General features: G+C 58.1%; 3 protein-coding genes across 10 annotated transcripts in view; 2 read left to right on the forward strand and 1 right to left on the reverse strand.

Annotated features, from left to right (window-relative positions):
• Nucleotides 1-4,113: 4,113 nt before the first annotated feature.
• Nucleotides 4,114-6,748, forward strand: LOC114515318 (protein FAM193B). The gene is made up of 5 exons (XM_036034500.1): nucleotides 4,114-4,149; nucleotides 4,373-4,588; nucleotides 5,136-5,403; nucleotides 5,518-5,618; nucleotides 5,839-6,748. The coding sequence occupies exons 1-5, from the start codon at nucleotides 4,114-4,116 to the stop codon at nucleotides 5,929-5,931; spliced, it is 714 nt and encodes a 237-aa protein (XP_035890393.1). The 3' UTR covers nucleotides 5,932-6,748.
• A 922-nt stretch (nucleotides 6,749-7,670) lies between these two features.
• On the forward strand, nucleotides 7,671-8,820 carry LOC118502046 (proline-rich protein 36-like; the record flags this gene model as incomplete). Its single annotated transcript, XM_036032748.1, has 2 exons — nucleotides 7,671-7,857; nucleotides 8,016-8,820. Coding segments are annotated over 2 exons (708 nt in total), but the record flags the coding sequence as incomplete, so codon positions are not given.
• A 2,362-nt stretch (nucleotides 8,821-11,182) lies between these two features.
• The window catches only part of EVI5L (ecotropic viral integration site 5 like), a 30,686-nt gene continuing 22,715 nt past the window's right edge, over nucleotides 11,183-19,153 (reverse strand). For 5 of the 8 annotated variants that reach the window (XM_036032740.1, XM_036032744.1, XM_036032745.1 and 2 more), the window contains 9 exons: nucleotides 18,056-18,088; nucleotides 16,925-17,065; nucleotides 15,120-15,248; nucleotides 13,650-13,790; nucleotides 13,383-13,538; nucleotides 13,140-13,286; nucleotides 12,962-13,057; nucleotides 12,785-12,880; nucleotides 11,183-12,647 (listed from right to left, as the gene is read on the reverse strand). In XM_036032740.1, the coding sequence (XP_035888633.1) occupies nucleotides 12,369-12,647; nucleotides 12,785-12,880; nucleotides 12,962-13,057; nucleotides 13,140-13,286; nucleotides 13,383-13,538; nucleotides 13,650-13,790; nucleotides 15,120-15,248; nucleotides 16,925-17,065; nucleotides 18,056-18,088 (1,218 nt within the window). In that variant the 3' untranslated portion in view covers nucleotides 11,183-12,368. The remainder of the gene's footprint in view (nucleotides 12,648-12,784; nucleotides 12,881-12,961; nucleotides 13,058-13,139; nucleotides 13,287-13,382; nucleotides 13,539-13,649; nucleotides 13,791-15,119; nucleotides 15,249-16,924; nucleotides 17,066-18,055; nucleotides 18,089-19,153) is intronic. The other 3 variants (XM_028534293.2, XM_036032741.1, XM_036032742.1) reach the window with 3 other exon arrangements.

The following is a 19,153-nucleotide window of genomic DNA, read 5'->3' on the forward strand; positions in this document are numbered from 1 at the left end:
GGGGGTAAGGCATCGAGCGAGCTGCTGCCAGGTCCACGGGTGGTCCGTGGGTGAGTGCAGGGAAGAGAGGCTCTGGGAAATGGGACTAGAGTCCCAGTCTGAGAGGCTGTTTTCTAGAAAGAATGACTCTGTCTTGCATGCCCAGGGTCCTTAGACTAGCCAAATTCCAGTTCAGCCTGGAGGTGTGGGCAGTTGAACCTTGGTCTGTTTTGTCTACAAAACAAGGAAGGGGAGCCAGACTAGAATGGGAGAGTGAGACCCCGCCCCCCCACTGGACAAAGAACGCCAGAATTCACCAGATTAGACACCCTCCTGAGACCCGGAAACCTTGAAGGTTGGAACTCCCTAAGCTCAGGTTCCTCTGTGAAACTGCAATGGGTGTCCCTTCCAGGACTCCACCTCCGTGAAGCCCTGGACTCCCTCTGAAGAGCCATCTGAGGCAAAGCACTTTCTCCCTTCCCTTCAGTGGACTCTTCCTGCTCCAGAGAAGCTCCTTGATATCCATGCTCTGAATTTGTTCCAGCTTTTTTCTGGAATGAGTGTCCAACTTGGCACACTTATGCAAGAGTCTGAGGTCACTGGGCTGGAAGCCCTGTTAAGCCCAGGCAGGGGTCTCTTCTGCTCCCGTAGTGTCCCCAACACTTGGAATGGATACCAGGAACACAGTGGTAGGCACTCAGGTAATGAGGATGGGTGGATGATTGAGCTGTATCTTAATTCGGACTCTTCTAATTGCAGATTTTGAGAAAAGGAACTGGATGCAAATAGTTTATCTGAGTGATCCGCAAGCACGATGATGGTGTAGTGGGGAGGTGGATACTGGAAGGGAGGAAAGCCAGTAAGCCTTAATGAGGGGACATCAATGAGGGTGAATGAGCAGGTTGCCATTGTGGGTCAACTGGCGCTCCTTCTGGAGAACACTGGGAGGTGGTGGAAGGCACCTCCCAGTTGGAGTGCTGACGTGCCAGGTCGTGTTTGTCTTGGCTGAGGGCTGCTCTGGAGAAGGGGCATGGAGAGGCATTAACTTCCTGGTAATTTTGAGTTCCCTGCAGTGGGAACCATGGGTGTAATATGGAGGGGCCCTCAAAGGTGTCTGTCACAGGTATGGACACTGAAGTGGTATGGCAGGGTCACAGGACACACATACTCCCCAGTGCTTCCTGTTGGTTCTCCAGAAGGCCTCCACTTGCTGTCCCCATTGGGAATGGGGGAGTTTTCCCACGTCAATAATACCAAACTTTTAAAAAAAAATTGTGGTTGGTAAAATACACATAACAGAACTTACCATCTTAGCCATTTTAAGTGTACAGTTCAGTGGCATTAAGTACATTCACAGTGTTCTGCAACCATCCCCACTGTCCATTTCTAGAACTTTCTCATTCTTTCCTGAGCTGAAACTCTGTCCCTGTTAAACATCCCCCTTTTCCCCAGCCCCTGACACCCAAGAACTGCTTTCTGTCTCTATAGATTTGATGCCTCAAGGGACCTCTTATGAATAGAATCATACAATATTTGTCATTTATGACTGATTTATTCACTGAGCATAATATCTTCAAGTTTTATTTACATCGTAGCTGGTTTCAGAATTTCCTTCCTTTCAAAGACTGAATAATCTTCCATTGCTGGGATGGGCCACATCGTGTTTATTTATTCATCCACATCGTGATGACCACTTGAGTTGCTAACACTTTGGCCATTGTGGATAATGCTGCTATGCTATGAGTGAGTAAATATCTCTGGGAGTCTTTGCTTTTCAATTCTTTTGGCTGGAATTGCCTGGATCATATGGTCATTCTGCTTTACCTTTTTGAGGAGCCTCCATATTGTCTTTCACAGCGGCAGCACCCATTTTACACGCCCCCCCCGCCGATGGCTCTCAAGGTTCCCCATTTCTCCACATTTCACCAGCACTGTATTTAATGCCCAGCTTCTAAAGGTTTTGTGAACTTGAGGTAGTTAGCTATTGCTGCGTAATAAATTACCTCCCAATGTAGCAGCTTAAACTTGTAAGTATTCATTGCCTCATACAGTTTCTGAGAGTCAGGAGTCCAAGAATGGCTACAACGGGTGGTCCAACCGTCACCCTCCCCTCCGGCTCCCAGCAACCACTGTTTTGTTTTCTGTCACTATAGATTAGCTTGCATTTTCCAGAATGTTCTATAAATGGAATCATAAAGTGAAGTGTGTGTGTAGCTTCTTTTGTTCAGCAGAATATTTTTTTCCTTTCCCCAATATTTGAGATTTGTCGTTTTTCATTTCTTGATACTGCAGTTTGTTGCTTTTTATTGCTGAGGCATATTCCATTGTAGGGAATGCAGGGTATGTCTGGTTTGTGTAATGCATCCCCCTTGTTGATGCACCAGAGTTGAGGAATGTTCTTACATGAGGGCAGAGTCCAGATCTCAGTGAAATGCAGGATGGATTCAGTTTGGCCTTGGAGGGACCCTTGTATCATAGAAGACAGCAGGGCAGGTGTCTCTGGGTAAGGCAGCTGTGACTCAGGAGGGTACTACTGGTGAACGGATGAGCAGGCAGGCAGGGGAACCAGGCTGCTGCCATGCCAGAAGGGACTCACATGGGTGACCCTCAGTAGACCAGAGGATGAAGTGAGGCCCAGAATGATCCAATCCAGAGGGCAGTGCCCTGGGGATGTGAGGGCACCCCTGCCAGGGAGGAGGGAGGGCTCCTTGAAAAGATGGGTTTTCAAGGTTGGTTCCCACTGCCCAGGGCAGGTATTCAGTTCTGACCCTGGCCTCTCTCTCTTCCATTCCCTGAACCTCAACTGTGGATACAATCCCAGAAATGAGAAAACACACACCCTTGTTTCTGGCTACACCCAAGTGTTTGGAGCTGGTCTCAGACGTTTAACAACCAATGTTGTGACTGGCCCAACGCTGGTGGTTCTTATCATGATTGCAGGATGCCTTACAGGACCTGGAAATTACATGAGGTTATGGGGGGGGGGGGGGATCAGGGAGAGAGAGAGGAAGTAGCCTGGGGTTTTTTCACTGGGGTAGAGGGTGGGGGCCTTGGGCTTCATGAACTCATAAGCACACTCTTTATTGGTGGATGTAAAGTGTGGAAAGAAAGAAAAAAGGTCAACTAAGATCTTTAAAATAAAGGAGACTCAGTGTGGGAGGCAGCCTTGCTCTTCATGTACTGTGTGGCTGGCAACGTGTTGACTGGAGGTAGCCATCCTTGAGGTGGATGCCTCTGCAATCAAAGTTTAATCAGGTCTTTGGGTTACAAAAAAAGAAAAAAAACACAAACTTACATGGCTCACATACACCTAGTTAAGTCCCACCCTTCCCTCCACCAGTGGCAGGCTCACAGGGTATTAAGTGCCACTCTGCCTGGTCCTGTGCTTAGAAGTCGCCTGAGTTCTAGGCAAGGATGGCAGCTCCTGTAGTGTGTGTGTGTGTGTGCTGTGTGTTGTGTGTGGTTGGGGGTGGGGGCACTTACACATGTGATGGGGAAAGGGATGGGCATAGGAGCTGGTTCTTTGGGATGGGGGACAGAGTGGCTAAGTGTTTGGACAGATAAGGCATGGGCAGAAAGCACAGTATGTATGAGGGGAGAACACGAGGTGTGGGAGGACCCCTGGCCTCAATTGGCCAGCCCAGGACACCTGAGGATGACCACCTCCCATGCCTTCCGTGCCACAGTACCCTATCAAGTTCCTCCACTGAGACTCCTGCATTAGTTGAAGTCACTGGAGAGTCTGACACATCTCCATCCCACTGGCTGGGCTGGGAAACCTCCAACGGGATCTTCTCAGCTCCTTCCTGGCCCTGTTTTTGACACCTCCCAACTTCCCACAGTCTTGGGCTCCCAAAGCCTGGCTCTGCTGGGAAGCCTTTACGGACCTGACCTTGCTCCTTCATGGCATTTGGGAGGGTGTGCAGGGTGGGGGTACCTTGTCGTGCAGAAGGCTGGGCCACCACTCACCATACTGTTTCTCTCTCCCTCTTGACCTTCCTTTTTTCCTGTCTTCCCCCCAAATTCAGTGTTTGTCCCTTAATTCCCAAGCTGCATTCTCCCAATAGTCCTCTCCACCACCCAGGCAGGGGGGGTTCCTGGGGTCTGGAAAGCCTTTGGGTATGAGAGGGGCGGATGTCTCCGGGGACTCTGGGGGACCTGGCTTCCTTGGTAGGGAAGGCCAGAACAGTGACCAAGGAACCGAACAGCCGGATTGGTCGATGGGGCCGGAGGCGCGATGGTCCCGCCCCCTGGTTGCCAGGGGTGTGTGTGTAGTGTGGGGGGGGGGGGGGTGTTGTGTTGGGGAGGCCTGATCCGTGATCTCAGAAGATTCCTTCCTCCTTCCAGTCCCCTCGGGTTGGGTCGCGGGTACTCAGGCGCAGCCGCGGAGTAGCCGCCCCTCCCTCCAGTGCGTCCACCGCCTCCCTGGTCTGGATGCGGCGCGTGCGCCCCCAGTCACTCACGCCTGCGGTGGAGGGGCGGACCTGCTCCCTGCGCCACCTCCCGCAACCCCCTCCCCTCGCCTGTCTGTTGCTTGAGGCCACTAAGGTGCTGCCACACAAGCCCCACCCCAGGCCACCCTGCGTGGAGCAGGAGACTCAAGACGGAGGTGAGCGCGGCCGCAAGCGGTGGAGCGGATGGCGCGGACCGGGGCTCTGCTGGGCCAAGGGGATGCGCTCCCGACGCGTTCTTTGTCTCTCTGAGCCCGTTGCGCGGGCAGCCGGGCCGCTCCTCCTCCCGGCAGGTGCTGGCGTCCCTCGAGGCTGGCGAGGGTACCCGGGTGTTCGCTGCCATCCCTCAACCCCGTCTGGGGCCTGTGGCAGTCTTCTGTCCCCGAGGCCAGTGGTCTGGGTCCCTATGGGTCGAGGGGTAGGGTCGTGGATCTCAGGTGCTGAAAGGGAGCAGGGACAGGACAAGGACGGTGGGTTGGGGCAGGCAGGGTTTGTAGGAGGGTAATGGGTGGGACTTAGGGACAGCCATGAGCAGCTGGGCTGGGGAGTGTGTGGTTGGGTGGGAGGGAAATGAATTGAGGCCGAGGTTTGTGTGCCCATGGGTGGCGACGCTGGGGAAGGGGCAGTGAGGTGCCAGGACCCAGGTCCTTGCAGGCTGGGTACCGTGCAAGACCTGGGATGCTGACAGGTCTGTCTCCTCATCAGGTGCGGGATGGACAAGAGGGACAAGGGCAGGGCAGGGGCTCCTGCGCAGACCGCGGCTTCTCGCTCTCCGGGTCTTCGGAAAACCCCCAAACTTCCAGGGTCTGTTCGGCCCCTCCCCCAGTAATCCCCACAGCCTCCCGAGTTCTTGGAGCTGCGGGGCGAGTGCCCCCAGCCGAACGGTCCGGGGACATTCGGACAGCCACCCTCCTGGAAGCTACTCCTCGAGTGGGAGCCACGCGGAGCGCTGGGGCAGGTCCCAGAAGCCCAGGTATCCCAGCCTCTTCCTGATTCTGACCCGATTTCTCTGTTTCCCCTCTCCTTCTGAGGTACCAACTTGCCCTGCTTCCTGGGGCAACACTTTGACCCAGTCTTCTTCCAACAGCCTCCAGGCTCCCAGCAGTGGAGGAGAGGGGCGCAGACTCCTGCCAAGACTCCTGGCCCAGGCTCCATCTCTATCCTGGGACGTGTCAGCGGGACCACCAGGTAACCCATGCCAAGGGTTAGTGTCACTCTGTGGAATCACTTTACACATGAATTGGGGCGTGGGAACAGTTGCCGATCACTGGGCACAAGTTGGGGGAAAGCCATGCTTAGGCGCAGACAGACCATATGCCCCATTTCACAAATGAGAAAATGTGAACTTTGGAGGTTGAACAAGGAGGGGGGGGCTCTGCACTGAGCATGCCCTCCCCCCCCACCCCAGGCTAGGCCCTCTTGGGCAGAAAGGGCTCCGGCCCCAGCTGAGGAATCTATGGCAGAGGAAAACCCCCAGAAACTTCCAGAAGGACTGCCCTGAATGCAGGGCATGGAGAGGTATGTGACCTGGGGAGGACTGGGGCTCCTGGGCAATGAGGGGCACCAGCCTGGAAGTATTGATGACTCTTTGGCCTTCTGCTTTGTCCCTAGACTCTTCTGAGCCCACCCGAAGTGCTTCTTCCCCAGCTATCTCCCGTCGGTCTCGGGGTGGGGGTGCTGAGTGGGGCTCCCCCGGCAGCTTCAAATGCGCGGGCCGCGACCACCGACTGAAGTCCCCAGGAAATCAGTGAGCAGTGCCACAGAGCGTAGTACCCGTGGAGCCGAGCCCCGTGGCTAGGCGGCGACCCAGCTGCGGCGGGAGCCTCCAGAGGCCAGCCTCGCGCCCCCTGGGCTCCAACACCACCCTTTTGTCCTCTCCAGCCCGCTCCGGGCCTCGCTAGGTGGAACATCTGGGGCGCTGGGGCATCCCTCGCAGGCCAAACCGAAAGGGCTGCAGGCTCCGCGTCCACGGCAGGTCGCACCCCCAAGGAAGGGCACAGCCATCCAGCAGAGCCTTTCTCCTCTGGCTGTATCACCTCCACCGCATCCGACTGCACAACTGGCACCGCCTGTCCATAACACAGGCATTCCTCTGAGGAACACGTCTCCTACCTCTCCACCGACTGCGCCTCCTTCCCAGTCCCTTACAAGTCCCTTGGCCACGCTCTTTCCACTAGCACCTCTTCCCTCTGTTCCACCCTCTCCACAGCCCCTCCCCTGTCTGCGAGACACACTTCCTTTGCCAGCCCCACTCACACACCTGGACACATCCTTTCCTGAGGCACCCATCTCTCCCACGGCCAATTTTCTGGCTCCATTATCTCCTTCAGGTTCACTGCCTCTGCAGAATACATCCCCCACCCAGGTTTCTCTGGCTTGCACCCTCTTCCAATTCTCCCCTCTCCCTCCACCGCACCTCCTTTGTCGACTCCTTTGCCACCCACCACGTCCCCTCTACAAGCCCCTGTTTCTCAGGCAAGGTCTCCCCAAAACTTACCATCTCCCTTAGCCACAGATGCTCCAAGGACTTTTATGCCCTGACACGCCCTCCTCTACTGGCCAGTCCCCTGTCTCCACCCGCATCCTCAGGCCACTCCAGATATACTTGCCACACATCCCACGCAGTACCTCTTCTGGCCACATCGCCCCGCAGGCCCCTCCTTCTGTGGCCACGCCCCCACCACAGACCCCATCTCTGGCTAGCCACTCTTTTCAGACCACGCCCTCTATGGTCCTGCCTCTACAGGCCCCACCTTTTCTGTCCTCAACTGTTCTGCAAGCTCCACCCTCTCCCCTGGCCACACCCCCTCCACAGAGTCCCTCTTCTCCGGCCACACTTTCTCTACAGGCCACTCTCTCTTCTCAGACCCTGCCCCTTCTACAGGTCTCACTTTCTCTTGACTCATCACCCCTGCAGGCCACTCCCTCGCCGGCCATGTCCCTTTGCAGACCATGCCTTCTTCCTGGCTAGGGATCCTGTGCAAACCCAAACTCTGACTTTGCCTCCTCTGCAAGAAGACCCACCCTCTCCCATGGCCACGCCCCCTCCCCCGGCACCACCTTCTCTGGCCTTGCCCACTCTGCAGGCCCCTCCCTCTCCTCCTGCCTCACCCTCGCTTCAGGCCCCATGCCGCCCCTTGACCCCGGGTCCGGATGCCCCAATCCCGGGCCCACGGCTGACACTGGCGCTGGCCTCCGCTCCGCCGCCACCGCCCTCGCGCAGCCCGTCCAGTACGCTGAGCGGCCCGGACCTGGCGGGACACAGCAGCAGCGCCACAAGCACACCTGAGGAGTTGCGTGGCTACGACAGTGGGCCCGAGAGCGGCGCCCCAGCCTCCCCGCCCGCCGACGCAGAGCTCGCTGCCTGCCACCCGGCTGCCTGGAGCCGCGGGTCCCACTCCGCCACTGGCTGTCTGCGGCACCCCAGGTAAGCAGCCCTTCTGACCTCGCGGAGCTGTGCCAGGAGCCAGGTACCGGACTGTGGGTGGGCGGGGTTGAAGGCGCGGCTCCACTAGATCTGTGCAGCGGGGTGGGCGGGGCGGGGCTTCTCTCTCCCTGCGCCTAGCTTCTAGCCTCTCGCTGCAGGAGTACCTGTGCCTTGGCCTCCGGTTGCTGGGTCCGGCTCTGCTGACGGCCTGTGCACTATCTACGAGGTTGAAAGGCCCGAGTCGGCGACCTCCGACCCGGGACCACTGGAATCCGGGCCCGGGCCCAGCGTGGGTGGTGGGAAGGAGGTGGCCGGGGCGGGGGCGGGAGTGGGAGCAGCCTCACGCAGTGTGAAGCCCTCGCGTCTGGGCGAGTTGCCACTGGGGGCTCTGCAGGCCAGCGTAGTGCAGCACCTGCTGAGCCGGACGCTGCTCTTAGCGGCGGCCGAAGGTGCCACTGGCGACCGCGGCGGTGGCGCGGGCACCGCTGGGAGTGGCGGCGGCGGTGCGGCAGGTTCCCGGACTGCGCTCAGCGACGCTGAACTGGGTCGCTGGGCCGAGCTGTTGTCTCCCCTGGACGAGTCCCGCGCCAGCATCACCTCGGTCACCAGCTTCTCCCCGGATGACATGGCTTCCCCGCAGGGTGACTGGACCGTTGTGGAGGTGGAGACCTTCCACTGAGCCAGACCATAGCCTAGCTCTCCACACTCCAACCCTGCCTTTGCATCGCCCTGCGGTTACACCTCTTTGTCTTAGATGCTGGTCCCTTCCTCTGGAGTCCGGATCTTTGTGCATTGGTCTCAGCCTCCTGGAACCCTAGCCTAGAATTTTGTCCCTGGTTCGCAACCCACCTACACCTTTGGCCAAGGCCCTCCCCTTGAGCCCTGCTCCCTCCTTCCTCAGCTTAGGCCCCATCCTGTGCCCAGTATATTGACTACGGCAAGCAATAAAGCTGGGACACTCTAGCCTGTGCGCCTTTCCTCTTTCAGTCCAGGATGGGGGTGGGATGGGGTGGGGATGAGGTCATTACTGGCGATGCTGAGCATGGTCTAACGTGGCATACCCACCCACGAGTACGAAGGTAGGTTTTTTACTGTCTGACTTTTGGTGTAAACTTTAGGTGCAGGAGGGACCCAGATGAGTCCACGCCACCAAGAGGGTAAGCTAGTACGTGGCCAGCATGGATGAAGGACTCGAGCTTTTCCTACACTGGGCCAGGGGAGCCAGAACTCCCCCGGAGGCAGAAGAAGTGGGAGGGTCTTGCTGGAGGTCAGAGTGAGGGCCTCTCCCTCCTCTCAGTGTGCATCCTCCTACCTTGGGAGAGAGGGATCACCTGAGACCCCTGGCCTCTCTCTTCCTTCCTGGGCCTTCTTACCCAGGACGCAAAGCCCTAATGCCCTCTGCTTATGAGGAGGCTGCAGTGCAGGGAAGCCCTGAAGCTGGACAGTGGCTCCCTCAAAATGACCAGGCAGAGGGAATAGGGCCCTCCTGGGACAGGATGGGAGGGATCTGTAGGGAAGGAGCAGCCTCTCTTCCAAGGCTGAGTAGGGAGACCAGGGTGTCCTTACCATGTCCCTTAATGGCTCCCAAACCATGGGCCTCACCTTTCCTCCCAACTTAGGGTATTCTTCCCAAATCCCTCCAGCCAGGCACTTCTGCCTGTGCCTCACAATCACAGATGGTCACCAAAGCTAACCAACTCCTGGACTCCCTAAGCCCCTGCCCAGGCCCTTCCTCCCAAGTGCTCCTTCAAGAAACACCCCCAGGCCTTTTCTCCATAAGGGCATCCTACTTCACACCAAGAATGATGGAGGCCTGGCAGGGGCCTCAGTCCCCAGGTAGGTAAAAGAAAAGAGCAGGACTCCATGTTGTACCCTCAGCCCTGTTTCTGCCCCTAGACCCAGTTCTCATAGTCCACTCTGTAGCCAGGTTCCTGTGAGACACAGATCGCCCAGTCCTGCCTGTCCCCACCCCAGATGTGGGGGCCTCCCAACTTAGGGTCTGAGGAGAAATGAGTCTTGTCCCAGCTGGACACTACTTCCACCCCTCCAAGCCAATGTGTGCTGTGGCAAACCAGAGTTTCATTTTCTAGTTGAGCCATGGCAAGGACCCATGGGTCCTTCTTTCCAGAATGTGAGACATGCCCAAAGGTAGGGATTGGCTCATAACCTACTGGGCAGCTGGGGCCTCAAGGCCAACCCCAAGAGTGAGCAGGGCAGAAACTTAGACCCTTGGGGCCCTGTGCCATCATGGGGTATGAATTACCCTGTGGGAGCCACGGAGATAAAAACTGGTTGAGTCTCACTGTTAAATCTCTGTGATGGGAATGGTGCATGGCTCATAGGAGCTGTTGAATGATGGGACAATATGTGGAACTTGGCTGTCCTGGAGCATAACTGGCATCCTGCCCTGCTGTTCAGAAGGCCCCTTTCACTTGAGGGGAGCCCCCATTCACTCTCCCCACTGCCCAGCTCAGTTTGGTCTTTGCCCTGGCCTCCTCACTAATCCCCAACACTGTGGTCTGTCTGATGGTGCTCCCCTCACCTAAGCCCCCCATAGCACCCTTGTGTCCTCAGTTCAAAAGTGCAAACTGGCTCCCAACTGAAGAAACCCCTTCCTGGCCTGGCCATGCCCACTTTCTCCTGTTCCTTGTATCATGTGCTTCCCCTCGTCCCTGCCATGTCTTGCCTTTATGCTTTTGCCTTTGGATCTGGCTCTGGCACCCCTCCTCCAGGAAACCTTCCCTATCTCCTGCTCATTCACCTACTGGGCACTTGTCACATCAGCATGAAGGTTCGGCCCCTGTCCCTGCACCAGTATCTGTCACCTTGACTACCCTGGGGATCACTTAGAGCCAGGCATGGGGCAGAGCCCCTGGAAGGTCTCAGGAAGTATGTGCTGAATGAACACAACTAGACCCTAAGAGTTCGAATTGCTCCACTTGTCTCAGGGGAGGCCCAAGCTGAGTCACCCAGGAGGGAAATCACGCCCCTTGTCCTCACCATCTCCAGGACCACCCTTCTGAAAATGCCAGGCTGTCAGCATTCATCTGTGAGCCTGACATCGAGATCCTCTCTGACCTGTTCCCCGCATACTGTCTATCTCTCCCCAACCTCACATTTTTTCTCACACTGAACCAGCATGTCTCAGCCTGGGCACCTCTTTGGACCCCCTGCTGGCCTGCTATGACCTCTACCCCTCTGGGATGCTCCCAAAGACAAGGACGGTCTGTTCCCCTCCCTATGCTTTGCTGGACTACCAGCTGGGGCCCTGAGGTTGCTCGCAGTCCCTTTACTCCTAGGCCTGCCCCACTCAGCATCCATTGTCTGTCACTGTGTAAATACACTTTATTTTCTATTCCCACCTGGGAAACATGTGGAGTATGAACAGGCAGTGTGCAAAATGGTGGTGGGCAGTGTGGGAGGCACATGGGAGAGCCCTGTGATGCCCACCCTGGTCCCCAGGCTTTGTAACACTGAGAAGTGGGTAACTGGAAACGGGCACTGAATATGAATTCCCCACTCCAGGAGGCGCCAAGGAGGCTGCTTGTGAGGCTGTTCCAGGCTCCAGGAGCCCCAAGAGCATCAGAAGTCCCTTGGGGGGAGGGGTCTGGGGAGCATGGTTGGACTTTGGCACCGTTCTTGGCTCTGACTCTGCAGAGACGCACGGGACCACCATGAGGAGGGAGGCATGAGGACACCACTCCTCTGAGCAGCCTCCTCCCCTGGGGCCTGGCCCTGGCTGGAGGGTGGGTCTAGGGACCCAGGGAAGGAAGGAAGTAGAGGCTGGGGACCCCTTGGAGAGGAGGCTAGCCTGGGTGGGGAACGCCTCCATCAAGATGGGGTGATAGAGGTGTCTCATGGAGGGGCGCTGGGGGCAGGGTCTCCTGACTTCTGTACTGCTGCTCTAGCCCCAAGAAGCAGGGACAGACATTGTCCCCGTCTGGCTCCCTGGCTGTGTGCACCCCAGGTGGCCCTGCACACAGTAGGGGGCACTTTGGTTTCTGCTCAGGGGCCACAAGACCTGCATCAGGCAGGAAAGCCCAGCTTGGCCATCTGTCCCTGGCTGCCAAGGGCCCCCAGGGGCACCATGGGGTGTTGACATCCAGCCCAGAGTGGCTCCTCCTTCCTCAGGCCTCCTCCAGCTCCTGGGCCCTTCCCAGCAGGTCCCTTCCCAGCAGGGCCCTCCTTGTCCCAGAAGGAGGCCGGGTAGGAAGAGGGAGCTTTCTGCTCTCCAGTCCTGGGACCTCTGTGTCCTCTTGTGCCCTTGCATTCACAGGGGCAGACCCTCCAGATAACTGGGCCTGGGGGTGGTGGTGGTGCAGACCATGATGGTTAAACAGTGCTGGGGAGGGTGAGTGTGACAGGTACCCTGAAGGATCATCAGGCTCCAACTCTACCCTCTGCACCCTGCCACACCCCTTGGGGTGGGTTTGGAGTTTAAGTGTGGCCCTGGAGGCCCAGGGAGGTACCTCCAATCCCCCACCCCAGGCTCTGGGCTCGAGGACAGGGCCTCAGTTGTCCAGGCCCTGACTATAGGGTGTGGCCAGCTCATCGGCGTCGCTGTCCGAGCTGCCCTCGCTGTCCTTGGCCGGCCGCTCCAGATGGCGGAAGAAGCGAGCATCTTGAGGGGACAGCGGGTAGAGTGCATCCTGCAGGGCTGCGCCCACACCCACGCCCAGCAACTCCTCATCTGACGATGGCAGAGAGTCCTCATCCAGGTGTCGTGCCAGGCCTAGCCCATCGAAGGCCAGCGGGTCCTCAAAGGGCGGCGGGCCCTTCAATAGCCGCACCTGGGGTGGGACCGGCATGTTGGAGGTGTGGACTCACGTGGTGCTGAGCACCCTTCTTTCCCGCACCCTGGGCACTGACTTCTGGTCTGTCACCAGCTGAGGACACACTGGGCTCTCAGGGCCCCTCCCGTGCTCACCTCGGCCTTTAGTTCCTCGATCTGGTCCTTGAGCTCACGGATGTACTGGGAGGAGTCTGAGTGGTTCAGCTGGCCCTGGATGCGGCCCTCCTCCCTCTGCGGGAAAGCCAGGGTGTAGGGGTCAGGTAGTATCCCATCCCCACACTGCCCCACGCCCTGCCGCGCCCCACCCAGCACCTGGATTTCCAGCTCTGCGATGCGTTGCCGCATCTCAGCCACTGCCGCCATGCTGTCCGCCTCTCGCAGGCGCACGGCCATCACCTCCTCCTTGCTCTGAGGGGAGTGGGGAGAGGGCGAGTCAAGAGTGAGGCAGGCAAGGGTGGGGGTGGGAAGGCGGGATCCGGGAGAGGGGCACCTTGCACTCGGCCTCAGCCTGCTTGCGGCGGCTTTCGCTCAGCTGCGTCTGTAGCCCCTTGTTCTGCGCCGCCAAGTACTGCAGCTTCTCCTGCAGCGCCGAGCGTTCTGCCTCCACACGATTCAGAAGGTTGCGGTGGATATGGTCCTGGGGGATGGAGGATGCACAGACGAGGGTCATGGGCTAGCCAGGGGGGCGACCGTGGATACCAAGTCCCTCCCTGAGAGGGCGGCTGCAGCCCACCTGCGTCTCGAGCTCTACCACGCGCTGCCGCAGCTCGCGTGCCTCTGCCAGAGCCTGGGCCTCGCGCAGACGCACACTCATCAGCTCGTCCTGCAGCTCGCTCAGGACCAGCTTCCGTGGGGACTCCTTCCAGCGGCCCCCGCGGGACAGATGGGCCTGCCAACAGAAGCCGGTGGTCAGCTCAGCAGCTCTGAGGGCCCCTAGGCCCAGAAGGTGGCAGACCTCGTGATTGCAGGGTTGCTTCCTGCCCTCTGGTCAGGCCCTCACCTGCCACGTGTCTGAGAGCTCTTGCAGCTGTAGCTTCAGCTCCCTTGCAGAGGCCACTGCCTGGCCCTCTCGCACCTTGAGCGCCTTCAGCTCCTCTTGTAGCCGGGCCACATTGTTCTCATCAGGCAGTGAACTGTTCCTCTGAGGGGAATGGGAGCAGTCAGTCTAGGGCAGCCAGCAGCTGCGCAACCCCTTCCTGAGGGCTGAGATGCCACCTCTCGTTTCTTTTGAGCTGTACCTTGGGCAGTGGCTAGGAGAGGGTCCACCCTGAGCCCAGGCTTTGTTGGAAAGGTGGACCAGGCCTGTGGGGAGCAGATCTCTCTCTGTGGCCCCAGCTACAAATCCTCACCTACAAAATTGCTGTACGAACAGCACCTCCTCTCTCAGAGGGCTGGCTTAGGGCAACCCCATAAAGTGTGAGGCCTCTGTAGTATTACTGTTGAGGACACCAGATGGCCTAGGTGAGGACTGGCGCCTACCCACCTGGGAATCTGAGATCCACCCCCATGGGGACTATGACCAGAGTTGGGACCTGTCCCAGCAGAGGCTGAGAAGACTGAGCCTCCAAACCCTGTGCCCTGCCCCTCTCCCAGGCAGCCCCTCTTCCTGAGAACCCACTGAGGGTCAGTCCTGGCCTCCCAATGGTTCAGGGATGGGAGATTTGTGTTCTTGCTTCTTGCAACAAAATCCAGCTTGCTGCCCTAGGACCTCACAGACCCTTGTTTGGGTCTGGGAGGCAGGGACTACTGGGTGCACATTTCCCTCTGAGGTGGAGGGAGGTGGAAAGAAGCACAGCTCTGGCCTGGGGGACTGAGAGGCTGTGGCAGACACCTGGCAGGGGCAGGCTCCAGGTGGCTGGGGTGGCTGCTGCCCTCATCTGGCAGCTTTGTGGAAGCTGAGTCAATACTGAGTCGGTGTGAAAGAAGTTGGGGAGGGACCCAGGAGGCCTGGGGCCCCCTTCAGGGCTGCAGGCAGGAGAGGGTGGCCCTTAGTTGTCCCCTGGGTGACATCTCTTTGGAGGTGGGGGTTGGGTGAGCAGCCCTGCTGGGCTGGGGTCTTTCTTCCTTTTCTCTCCCTCCTGGAACCTAGGGACTGAAGGGATGCACAGGTGGGGCAGGCTGTCCAGGAAGCCCATGGAAGCCATTATAGTGCTGGTACATAGTGCACAAGGATGGGGATGCCCTGATGTGTGTGTGTTTGTGTGTTTCCCTCTAGGACCGGAGACGGTTTTAGAAGTGAAGGACCCACTTGCCATCTGCCCAGACATTCCTGGGGAGACCATGGGGGAGGTGGTCTTGGGTTCCTCAGGGACTACTGATGCAAGGGAATATGATGCCAGAACACTGCCCCCCCCCCCCCCCCCCGGCAGCCCTTCTCCTTGGCTCAGGCCTGGTGTACCTCCTTAAGCACATGCAGCACCCCACCTCCCCTTTCCCAGAGTCCCCCCAACACTGGCCTGCTCAGTCCCACCTTCTCCATGTCTAGAACCTTGTCCTGCATCTCTCGCAGGGCTCCCAATGTCTCTGTCTCCCGAAGCCGTGACTGCTCCAGCTCAGTTTCCAGGTGGGCCACAAAGTCCTCGGTGAGGCGAGGGTTTTCCTGGGGGTAGGTGGAGGGCTGCATCAGGCCAAGCTGCAGCTGGAGGGTGGGGAGCCTTCCTGCCGGCTGGCTGTGAGCCCAGGACTTGGCCCCTACTTCACAGAGCCCCTGGGCTGGGAGGAGGCTCAGTCTGTGGGAGGATGGGAGGGGGGTGGGGATAAACCTTGGATCCTCTTCCTGTGCCTTCTGCCCTCTTGGGAGGAGAGCTGAATCCCATCATGGGGACACTGATGACTAGACTTAGCCTCCTTTCTGGGAAAGTCACACAGAGGGAACCTTTAGAAGGGGATCTTCCATGGCCTCAGGATAGCCCTGAGGGATGCTATTGGCTGTTCCCAGGATCGCTGGACTGGGTGTGGAGGATGGGTTCTCCAAGGTACCCTTCCTGATGTATGGCTTGTGGCCTAGTCACATGGTAGACTGTGGTAGGGCAGGACTCAGGGCTGTGGCACTCATGTCCCTCTTTCTTCACCTTCTTCCTTTCCCCTCCTCCATTTCAAAACAGGAAAGGATGGGAAAAGAGTTTGCTGGGGTACTTCTTTCTCAGTGCTGAGGCTTCTCAGACAGGTGCCACCTGGGCCCAGTAAAGGAGACCTGCAGCTGGAGCTGCAGGAAAGCTCCTGGGGCTGGAGTTGGGTCCCCATCTCAGTGCCCCATGGCCTGGCAGGGTGGTTCTCTGGGAGGTTGCCCCAGCCCCACCCCCATCCCTGCCTGATACGACCTACTTCCCCACTGGCCTCCTGCCCAGTACCCAGGTCTGCTTGCTGCCCTCCACCACTTTGGGTCTCTGAGATCCATGGGTGCCAAATTCCTGAATTAAGGCCTGAGCCAAGGTCTCCGGGCCTGGTTGAGGGGTCTCCCAAGGAACAACCCTTCCTTCTCCCTACCCATTATTTCTTGGGCACTTGTGGTTTCTGTAAATCAGGGACCCCACCTTGCTGCCATGCTCTGCTGGGATCAGGCCTGGATTGCAGGGGTCCGAGGAGCCTACAGCATCTTTCCCTGCCCCTCCAGGGCATGGCCCCCATGAACACTCTCAGCTTGGGGGCTGCAGCTGCTGGCAGGTCATCAGGTATGGAAGGAAGCCTGAAGGGTAGAGCTGAAGGAAGGTTCTAAAAGCCACCTTAGGGAGAAGCAGACCCTTGGCCTAGTGTTCTAGCCCTGTGAGCCCTCCCGACACTACATTCAACACCCCACAACAGACTTGCAGGGCTGCCTCATTCCCACCCTGCCAGCTCAGGGCATTGGGCACAGACCAGACTCTCTGAGTACTGAAGGAGGGTGCCTCCTCCTGTCCCCATCCTAGCTCCTACCCTGCAGGGCTGCCCCCTGGGGAAGCCTAATAGCCCTGAAGACTTTGAGGAGATGCCAAGAAATCACAGTACCACCCATTAGGGTCTAATGCCTGTGCCAGGAAGGGGGCCCTGCAGGGACAGCCTGGTTCCTACTCTGAGACTAGAGGTAGAAGAGGCTGGCTGCTTCAGTCTCAGTGTGGAGGGCCAAGCACCCAGGCAGGTGGTGGAACATGGAAACCACAGGGGTCTCCCTTGGGTCAGGGGCTGATGGCTGGGGGAGAATATGCACTTGGTTTTGGGTGCTGCCCCCACATGCTAGTTAGGAACTATAGGGCTGACCCCCCAGCCCGCAGCCGGGTGGTGGCAAGCAGTTCCTGGTACCTGCTGCTCCTGCAGCTGCCGGATGGTACTCTGTGCCCTCTGCAGGTCCTCTGCTGCCGAGCTGCACTGCTGCCGCACCACTGCCAGCTCCCGCTTGATGACATAGTTTTCCTCGGCCTCCTGTGCCCGTGTCACCTGTCCCTGAGCCCAGTGAGGACAGGGGGCAGTGAGGGGGAGGCCCGAGGAGAGCCGAAGAGGGAGAGGGAGAGGGAGAGGCCTCCTTCACTTAGAGTCTGGGATGGGTGCCCCTCAGGGCCTGGGGACAGGAGTGAGGGGTAGGCAGGTACAGGACACCAGGAGGAGCCTGGAGAAAGACACGCACCCCCTTGGGCCCTGGGCTCTGTAAGGGTTAAATGGAGACCCCATGGCTGGGGCTGCTGACAGCTCTGTCCCCTCCCAGCTTCTGGTGTTTGGCTTCTGTCCCACGGGAGGAGAAGCAAGTCCTTATCCATGGATGATGGCACACCAGAGGCTGGGCTCTGCCACTGAGGGTAGGGGCAGCTGAGCGTTGGGGGCAGGGTGGGCAGGTGGAATACATCTGTCCCCTGGCTTTCCCCAATCCTGGACCTTGGGGCCTCTACCTGCCAAGGGATAAGATCCACTCAACCAGCCTCATCCCCTCATCCCACCCAATGTGGGTCCCCCCATTCCAGGCTCCAAGCCACCAGGCAGCAGGCAGAAGCTTCCAGATAAAGCCATTCAAGATGAGGCAGCAGAAGCAGGTGAATGAGAGAAGCTGGCAGGCCTTGCAGGGGGCAGCAGAGAGGAGAGTGAAGGGCCAGAAGGGGTGGGGGATGTGTGTGGGTGGTGGTGGGGGTGGCTCAGCACATGGTAAGGCCTGTTGTAGATGCACCCTTAGGGTTCCTGACCCCTCCTGTGTCCTCTGGAGGGAGGGGGCTCTGTGTCCCTGTGCGTGTATTATACTCACAGACACACCTAGATGCCACATTTGCATACACACAGCCCCCTCCTCTAGAAGGACACCTCTGTCTTTGAGAAGCAGTCCCTAGCCACCCCCATGCATGGTACCAATCCTTCACCCCTCGCCCCTGAAATAGCAGTGACCAGGGGAGAGCCCATTATTGGCTGTCACGTGTAGACTAGGAAGAGTGAGATGAAAAGCTACAGTACCTGGATTAACCTATCAGCCAGAGCAGCGCTCTCCTACCAGGCGAGGGGGTTCCCAGCAACAGAGGGAGGAGGCAGAGCGGAAGGCACGGGGACAGGAGATGGGGAGAGACAGACAAGAACCACTTGTCACTAATGCAGTGGACTATCTCTAGAAGCAGGGGAGACAGGCGTGAAACCCGAGAACCAGAGAACCAGCAGGACAGGACCTGGAGGTAGACCAAAGCTAGAGCCAGCTCCTTCCAGGAGTGGGGTCTGTGTGTGAGCTGAACTGGGAGGTGAAGGTGCCCATAGCTGCCCTGTCTAGGTTCAGCCAGGCTTGGGCCAATGGGGAAAACTCAGAAAGTTTCAATCAGAGGCTGAACAAGAATGGAGGTCTTGGAGCAAGGGCAATAAAATCCTGTGGACAACCTGTGGTCGGTGGAGGATCAAGTGAAAATGAGGGTGGAGCAGGAAGTGGGGGCCTCCCCACCTCCACTTCCATCTGTAAAAAAAAGTTTGGGGCTGGCCTGGTTGGTGTGGCTCAGTGAATTCTGTGCCAGTCTGAGAACCAAAGGGTCTCTGGTTTGATTCCCAGAGCACATGACTGGGTTGTGGACTAGGTCCCTAGAAGGGGTTGTGCAAGGGGCATCCACACATTGATGTTTCTCTCCCTCTTTTGCCCTCCCTTCCCCTCTAAAAAATAAAATCTTTAAAAAAAAGTTTGGAGCCAGGATCAAGGTTGTGGTACCTTACAATGGAGCTGGTGGCAAGACCGCCCCCTACCTCTCCACTCCCATCTCCTTTCTTTTGAGGGAAAGGCTTTCAGATTACAGGGTGGGTGGGGTGCTTTATGGGCCAGTTGCAGCCACCATAGTCAAAGTAGCAGTTCTATCTCCTCCTCTCCTCCCAGGCAGCCCTGGAGGGCACCGTACACAAATGGGTTGTGGTGTTTGCAGGTAACCATGTTATAACTCAACCCTGAGCCCTAAACTAAGTTTTCCCTCAGCCAGATTATAAGGCAGCTCTAATCTTAGTGGGGCTCCTGGTGGGGCCTGGGCCTGGAGCAAGGGGCTGGCTGGGCCTCTGGCTGCTGGGTCCTGCCTGGGGCCTGGAGGGTTT

Source organism: Phyllostomus discolor, chromosome 8 (genome assembly GCF_004126475.2).
Source record: "Phyllostomus discolor isolate MPI-MPIP mPhyDis1 chromosome 8, mPhyDis1.pri.v3, whole genome shotgun sequence".
Classification (NCBI taxonomy): Eukaryota; Metazoa; Chordata; class Mammalia; order Chiroptera; family Phyllostomidae; genus Phyllostomus; species Phyllostomus discolor.